The sequence below is a fragment of the Onychostruthus taczanowskii genome, unplaced genomic scaffold (assembly GCF_017590055.1).
Source record: "Onychostruthus taczanowskii isolate IOZ18803 unplaced genomic scaffold, ASM1759005v1 scaffold29, whole genome shotgun sequence".
NCBI classification, from domain to species: Eukaryota; Metazoa; Chordata; class Aves; order Passeriformes; family Passeridae; genus Onychostruthus; species Onychostruthus taczanowskii.
The window spans coordinates 6,020,783-6,029,054 of record NW_024500239.1 but is presented as its reverse complement, the minus strand read 5'-3'; the positions used below and the strand labels follow the sequence as shown (position 1 = coordinate 6,029,054).

Sequence of the window (8,272 nt, the reverse complement as noted above, 5' to 3'; positions counted from 1 at the left end):
AGTGTCTTTATTACAATGTTACACTGTGCAGTCGTTTTCTGTATTGTTGATTTAGGTTGATTTTTCTGGGGTGGTGCCGATGGAGGAGACTGTAGGAGGTGAAAGCGAGTTAGGGGGACGAGACGAGCCCAGTTCCTCTCATGGTCACTCTGCACAGCAGGAATCCGAGCAACTGAGAGCAACACAACTTTCTTCTAAACCTCATATTGATCTCTGTCCACCTCTCATTGCTATAAAAAAAGGTAAGGGAAAAAATAATGAGTACTTCATGTCAGCTTTGTATGGGAAAAAAAAATCCAGGAAGAAAATAAGAAACCAAAAATTAGGTAGAATGTTTAAGTTTGTATGTGCTATTCTGAATCTGCTAGTGTAGGGACTGTGTGTGCTGAGTGTGCAGTTTCCAGCCTTATAAATAAATATTTACATATAAATAAACAAATGCATATATGTTTATGTATATATGTATATTTTTTCACACACATATATATGTATATGTATATATATGTGTGTATATATATATATATATATATATATATGCATCAACAGGGTCATCCACAGCAACTCTGATACCATAGAAGATTTCCTAGTGTTGAATCATAGTAACATGATTCAAACCAGTTTATAAAACTGGTTTTTTTAAAAATTAAAAATGAGTAGTAGTCCATAATGTAGTGTACTTTATAATATGACACATAATATGGTATGTTTTTCTGGAATATTTTAACAGTGGTAATAGATTAAATTAGTTAGTTCAAAGGCTATTGAACATAGCCATCTACCTCTGTGCCTGTGGGTGCATCCCTTACCTATGTCCACTTTGCTTATGTATTCACTGACCTTGTGGAAGAGGATCATGTTAGATAGCACTGAATAAATAAATATTCATGGCAACTGGGAGAGGGGTGTTAGGCCTGGAGGAGAGCTAGAAGGGCAAAAAGGAGAACTAAAGGCTAGTTGGCCTCACCTCAGTCCCTGGGAAGGTGGTGGGGTGATGAATCTTGGACACCATTTCCAGGCACATGAAGAATGAAGGCAACTGGGAGTAATCAGCATGCATTTAGCAAGGGAAAAAATGTGAACAACCTCATTTCCTTTTGAAATGAAATTATTGGTTTGGTAGGTGAGGGGAGTGCGGTGACCATGGTCTGCCTTTTCTTCAGTAAGGCTTTTGACATTCTCCTGTTGACTCCCCTTGAGGTGAGTTAGACACACATTTGTGCTGAAATATAGAAAAAAATAATAAACAATGCATTGAACAGTCTTAAAACCATAACTGATTCTACAGAAAGTCTGCAAAGATGCTTCTTGAAGCAATTCCTTATATGCAGGTGCCCCAGCACAGTCCTGTAAGCATCAGCATGAAGCACCTCAGCCCAGCCTTGGGTCCATCCCCCAGCACCAGCTCTGCTGCCCAAACGTGGATTCTGAGCCAGGCGTTCCAGGATGGCTACAAGAAAAAGCTGTGGTTGTTTCTTATCACCAAGGGAAACTATACTCCCTTACAATGGATTGTTCTGCCACTTGTATTCCTTCCTGCTTCCATCCAGTTTAACCCCTTCTGCAGCTGGACCTTCTTGCTTTCTATGCCAGATTGTTCCTGGGTTGCAAAATACTGCTGATGAGCAGTTACAGTTTAAATTTCCCCTTTGCTCCTGTAATATCCTCATAGAGAAGCTATGGAAGTGTGAGTTGTCTGGGGAGAAAGTGAGATGGATTGAAAACATTGAACCAGCTCAGAGGGTGATCAGCAGCACAGTCTGGCTGGAGCCCAGAGGGTAGCAGTGTACTCTGGGGGTCAATATTCTGGGGGTCCAGTCCTGTTCCACATCTTCAGTAATGATCTGGTGATGGGGCAGAGGGAACCCTCAGCAAGGTTGCTGAGAACACATAAAAGGGAGGGTTGGGCAATGAATCAGAGGGTTGTGCTGCCATCCAGAGGAGCCTAGAGAGGCTGGAGAAAATTCCTGCACCTGGGGATGAACAAGTCCATGCAACAATACTAGCTGAGGGCTGAACAGCTGGAAAACAGATTGACAGGAAAGAATCTGAGATTCCTAGTGGATAGCAAGTTGAACATGAGCCAAGAATGGCTCTTGTGACAAAGGAGGCTGATGATACCATGGGATGGATAAGGAGTATTGCCAGCAGGTTAAGGGGCATGATCCATCTTCTTCATTCAACACTGGTGAGGCCTCACCTGGAGTAGGGTGTCCAGTTTTAGGCTTCCAAGTACAAGAGAGACATGGATATATGGGAAGAGTCCAGTGAAGGGCCATGAAAATGATGAAGGCAGTAGAACACCTCTCCTGTGAGGAAAGGGTAAGAGCTGGGCCTGAATGGGATCTTATCTACCCATGTAAATGCCTGAAGGTTCCGTGTAAAGATGAGGTGTACAGAAGACAGAGCCAAGCTCTTCTCCACGGTGTCCAGTGATGGGACCAGAGGTAATGAATGGTGGAAACTGAAACACAGGAGGTTCTCTTCAAACATCGGGAAACACTGTGAAGGTGACCGAGCACCGGCGCAGATTGCCCAGAAGGGGAGATTATGGATTCTCCATCCTTGGAGTTACTCAAAAGCCATATGGAAACTGTCCTGGACAACTTGCTTTAAGTAACCCCGCTTGAGCAGTATCCCTTCCAAGCCCAACCATTCTATGATTCTCTATAGAATACATATTAATCAGGTGAAAAGAGATGCAATTTGATAGAAAATTTATATGGAAATCAGTACTATTAGAATTCGAGTTTTAGCCACAGTCTTATTATTTATATAAAATAGATTAAACAGTAATTCATGGAAGTTTGGTGAACTGCTCATAAGCATTATTGCATGCTCCACTGGAGATCCTATTTGCTGCCAATGATGGGATGTAAATATCATTTTCTGAGAAATAAAATGGTCTCACTTTCCCCAGTATGAGAAGATATTAGCTAGCAAATATGAAGACACAACACTGCAGGTCTTGTAAATGCATTTGTTGTGCTTGAATAATTAGAACTTGTAATTTCTTTTAACTAGAGACAGAAAGCAAATATCATAGACATGGGGGGAACCTGAAGACATGGAGCAGTGAGCTAGGATCTGCTGTCACAGGATCATCTCTGACTACTGTTCTTCCGGCAAGTGTTTTTGTTCTAAAACAGGTGGTGTCTCAACTGCCTTTTGTCCACTAAATGTTCTTCTGTATAGATTTTTATTTAAGTCTTCACTGACAAAAGTTTGTCTAATATTGAAGCATGCTGAGTTCCTTCTGTCTCTGTTAATTGCAAGGAAAAAGAAATAGTGAACCACTCAAAAGTGTCTACAGTGTTAGGGCACTGACTTTCTGTTCTCATAATGTGTGTTGCTCAGATTTTTGGTTCTTCGACATATTTTTTTGTCATCCACTGGTTAATATTCTTTCTTTGCCATTATGAAAATGAATGTTGTTTGAGAATACTTGAATAAGGTCATACTGCATCGGGGAAGGCATATGCAAAAAAAGAGATCCAAGAGATCCAGTTGTTGACATGGAAACCAGAGATGATAAAAGACTGACACAGATGAGTTGGGAACTACATGGTGAATCACAATTAGCTTTTAGAGATATCAAAAGAGTACTGACCAACAGCTACAGGTATTCAGACTTTGTCACTGTCTCTGGTCTCTAAGAAGGGCAGGTGGGTAGAAAACATCCATTCAGATTCTGCGGTAAGACTAAATGGTAGGAAGCAAAGGTGCAACTTGGCCAGCTTCCTTGTTTTTTAATCCAAGAGTAGGAATGATTAATTACAATTCCAATTAGTGTAGAGTACTGGGAAGTGGTAATTTATATTTTTTCTGTCCAGCAAACACTGTAAGGTACAGAGACACTTCAGATGTTTCCAAACTCCAGATACTCATGTCAGTGGGAGTTGTATGTAGAGGGAAATGATCTGTGTGGTTTACACTTATTTACACAAATCTTTAGTTTTCCATATAGCTTCTGAGGATTTCCTGTTGACTTAAAAATGTTAGCCACCACATCTATTTTCAGTCTTGTTCACTAGGATGATTTTGAAAATCCTTTTTTTACATAAATCTCTCTCTTTATAATTGCGGTGCTACCTTTATATGATCTGTACATTAATCATCAAATGTATATTTATTCCTGCATTAACTGATTTTATAGTGATTTGGTTTATTTGTTTCCTTTAGGGTAATAACTTGATGCTATGTATTAAAATACAGGCAGTGTAGAGATTGATCCCAAATCTGGAATATGGACATAGAGAAGTTTGGAACCTGGATTCACAAAGCTGAGATTTGAATGAGAGCTGTTATAGTGCTATATTTGTATTGTGACCTTAGCGTGCATCCACATTTGGTTCTGAGATCCTGGAGTTTCAGATATGTAGTTTTCAAAGCAGCTTTATGTTGAGAAATAACTCTGGTCTAGCAAGATAATAATTACTGTTCTTTTCCCTGTACATTCCTTAAATGTAATTTTTTCATGTTCCTGCTAGTATGTAGTTTATGAAACCAGCTTAAAGATCAACAATATAAAATACGATCTTTAGGTGAGGAAAAATAATCTTTCTGTAACAAACTTCTATTTTGTAGTCCACTGTTAAGAAAAGTAAAGTACTTTCCAGTGAAAGCAGAAAAGAACTAGCCAAGCAAGCCAAGGTAACCAAGGAGGAGAGAAGAGCTCAGATAGATGGAAGACACAGATATTTGATATCAAGATTAGCAGATGGGATAGACTTGAGTGAGCAGCAAGTGGAGGAGGCTATTATTTCTGATGACAAGGTAAATACTGATTTAATTGTTATTACAAGAAATATTTCCAAAATTTTCAGTGATTTGAAGTTATATCACAGTTATCTACAATTGTACTTTTTTTTTTTTTTTTTTTTTTCAGTTTCAACTAATAGAACAATTCTTTGCCCCTACTGGACTTAAAAAGTTGCTCTTCTTTTACCAAGATGTATTGCAGGTATGTTTTCATTATTGCTTCTGCAAAAGCTAATTTGCATTTTAAAAAAAATGATTAATCTCATGACTGTTGCAGAATTCAAAAAATATTAATGGATTTTTTTGTTTTGCTATTTATGCCAGTGTAGAAAGAACTTGGGTCTCACTGTTTAAATACTTCTGTCTTGTCTTACATGGAAATTGCAGGATGCCTTGTGGTGTAGTTTGATACTGTTCTTGTTTTCACAAGAGAAAATTTTAAAATGGCCAAGTAAAAATTCAGATTTCAAAAGTGATAGAGATAACTGAGACAAAGTGTTCATGGTATTCAGAGTTTAAAACACTAGATTAGCTAGCATAAGTATTATAGGAATGGGGAAGCTGTTTGTGTAAGAACAAGTTTATTTTCTTTTGGTTTGAACTGCACCAACTCCATTATGGACAAAGCTCTTATTCAAGGGGGTGAAAAACGATGCAATTTCTTTCTAAATTAAGGTGGCATCAAATTCAGGTCTGTCCCATTCTGCAGAAAATAAGCTTGAAAAACTGTGACTAGAAATAAGGTAGTTGTGGTCCCCAAGTTGTATTTTTCTCCCTTTGTGTTTTGAGAAGGAGAAGCCTCTGCATAAAGAGTGAAAGAATTTGTTTAGCTTCCACTGAGTACGTGATATCAGAAGGTGCCAAGTGACCTTGGCATTGCCTAACACAACTGTTGTGGGCTTCCAGAACTGCAGAAGTCCTTCATCAGTCCTTTCAAATTGTGCCAGTGAGGAGCCGTGGTAGGGAGAGCTAATTCACCCTGTGGTGGTATTTTGGGCTCGTTGAGGAGACAAACTCCTCAACTGATAATTCTTGATCATCAGTTAAATGCAGAATGAATTACAGAATCACTATAACCTAGATAAATTAAAAGAACTTTTGAGTGTTGCTGGAATTGCTTAGAGACTTTGCAAAGCACAGAATGAACTTTGCTGTCAAAACAGTTTAATCAGTTTTTCATTACACTGGGACTAGGCATGCACATTTCTGGGATGAATATCTTGTTCTCTGACTTAAATCAAGATGAAACTAAAAATCTTGACACTATTTTCCTTAACTGACAAATAGGAATAAATGCCTAGCCTGGGTTAAATGAAACATTTCATTGCTGCATTTTTTTTTTTTTGACTGTTTTAACCATTAAAAAAAATTTGTGAGAGTTCTGTTTCAGAAGCAGCATAGCATAAAAATGTTTCTGATGGAAAGTATAGCTCTAGCATCTTTCACCACATTCTGATGAGTGAAGAGATCTCGTTAATTTGACTGTTCTGTCAACAATTTGATTTCAAGCACGTTGGAGAATTGGAGTTTACTCAAGGGCAGTATTAGATGTGCTTGCCCTGTTGTTCTTGGAAACAAAATATTAAGCAGGGCAGACTATTGGCCTGACTAGTAGGCATGTCCTTACCAAGATTTATCAAAGATCCTTTCTTTGCTACTTCTCATCTCTTTTTTCACCATCTCAGATGCATGATGTTCACTTGAAACCATGTGCAGGGGTCAGCAGATGCTGATTTGGGGTGGAAGTGAGGAGCCACCCCTGTATATCACACATTATATATTCAGTCTAGCAGGAGCTGAACACTTGACTTCCTAGAAAGAATGCTCTCCTCAACTTTAAAGAGAGATAAACCTGCAAGCTTGTCCCACATTTTTTTCTGTCACATTCTTCCAAGTTATTTTCCAAAATACATGACACATAATTAGAGGAAGCAGGTCTTTATTAGGTTTAGGCTTTATTATTGCTTCAAAGAGAAGAGTTTAAAGCTACATGTCAGTGGAGAGGGACCAGTGGCAGCAAGGCTTCCCTGGGAGAAAATTTTTCTGTGATGTCTGGTTAAAGAAATGGGCAGAAAGATAAATTTCTTTGCATTGTTGACAGGATCTAGCTGATGGCATTGCTTGTGAGTCCCATTCACAGTTACATTTTGACTTTGCAGACCAAGCATATGACTGTTTCTGTGAGACATTCAATTTGTTTTCATAGAGGAAGTTTCAGTAGGAATCACTTCAGATTTAATTTTCTTTTCTTTTCTGAGACTTTTCCCCCTTCTTGTTTTTGTTATTGTTGTTTTTTGGGGTTTTTTTCCTGAAAGAATGGGTCTGTGAAACTGTTTACTGGGATTCAGGCAAAGCTTATTCTCTAGAGAATGCAAACCTCATGATTTGTACCTGGGAATTACAAGCTGAATGAAAATGGACTTAGTTATAATTCACATATTAAAATGGAGGAAGTATTTGTATGATGTAGTTTTTACTTTATTAACCTCTTTTTTATATTTTAATTGCTAGCAAAAGTCGAATGCATCATTGAGGCCAGATGGATCAGCAAACAATTTGGCTCAGAAGAATTTATTTATTGCCATGGGTTCCACTGAGGTATGGTTGAAAAAAGATCTTTAGATGACATTTAAAATGTAAAATATTGAAAAGGCTTAACTGTTCTGCAGTGTTATACAATTTTTTGTAATCCTTGGATAGATATTTAAGTACTTAGTCCCTGTTCTTATAATGCAGGGTCTCCCAGCATTTCTTGAGCTGAAGTTGGCCTTCATCAGTAAAGAAGTAGTGATTTCACTGTCTGAGAGGAGAGCAGGTCAAATAAATCCTTGTTAAAAATTGCAGAGCCTAACAATTTTTTAGTGACTGCATGTTAATTGTTTTCCAGGGCTTGTGCACTTCTAGTTTAAAAGTGCAGTTTTTCAGTGGTTTTCTATGCCCTTTCTTATAATAACACTGCACATTACTCAAAAAATACCTTTAATAATTCCTTTCTTCCATTCAAATTCTTATAATAATCTCCTCCCTGTAATATCAAGCGTTAGTCAACAGCATATTCAGAGTCATCATTAAGATTTTTGATTAATTTTGATTTTTTCCATCTCTTTTGGGGGAAATTGGCTCTTCATATACAATGGTCTTTCAATATGCCCTGGTGATGCTTTAGTTTTCATTTTTGTTCTTATTGTTGTTGTTTCTTGTCACCCCCAAAGAGCTTATGGCAACATTGTAATGCCAGAAAAGACATAGCAGAAGAATTCTTTCTTGCTTTCAGGGGAAAAGTGACTTTCATTCCACTGCCAATTGGGCCAACCAGAATGGATTTTCAAATTTGTTGCGGTTGAGTTTTTATTAGGTTTAATAGATAAATAAGTAAAATAAGCATCTTTCAAGTACAATAACAAGAAATAGCCTACCTCACAAATTCTCCCTGAACTGCATTTTCTTAGTAGAGGTGCACCAGTCTGTCCAAAAGGGAATTTTTTGCATTCTTGTGTCAGACAGGGTAAAACCA

At 37.9% G+C, this 8,272-nt stretch overlaps 1 protein-coding gene across 1 annotated transcript in view; it reads left to right on the top strand.

The window, feature by feature from the left end:
• The first annotated feature begins 79 nt into the window (after window positions 1-79).
• The window catches only part of LOC121337750 (dynein heavy chain 5, axonemal-like), a 152,442-nt gene continuing 144,249 nt past the window's right edge, over window positions 80-8,272 (top strand). Inside the window, exons 1-5 of the mRNA XM_041408038.1 lie at window positions 80-242; window positions 3,022-3,122; window positions 4,585-4,773; window positions 4,886-4,960; window positions 7,270-7,356. Of these exons, the coding sequence (XP_041263972.1) occupies window positions 80-242; window positions 3,022-3,122; window positions 4,585-4,773; window positions 4,886-4,960; window positions 7,270-7,356 (615 nt within the window). The remainder of the gene's footprint in view (window positions 243-3,021; window positions 3,123-4,584; window positions 4,774-4,885; window positions 4,961-7,269; window positions 7,357-8,272) is intronic.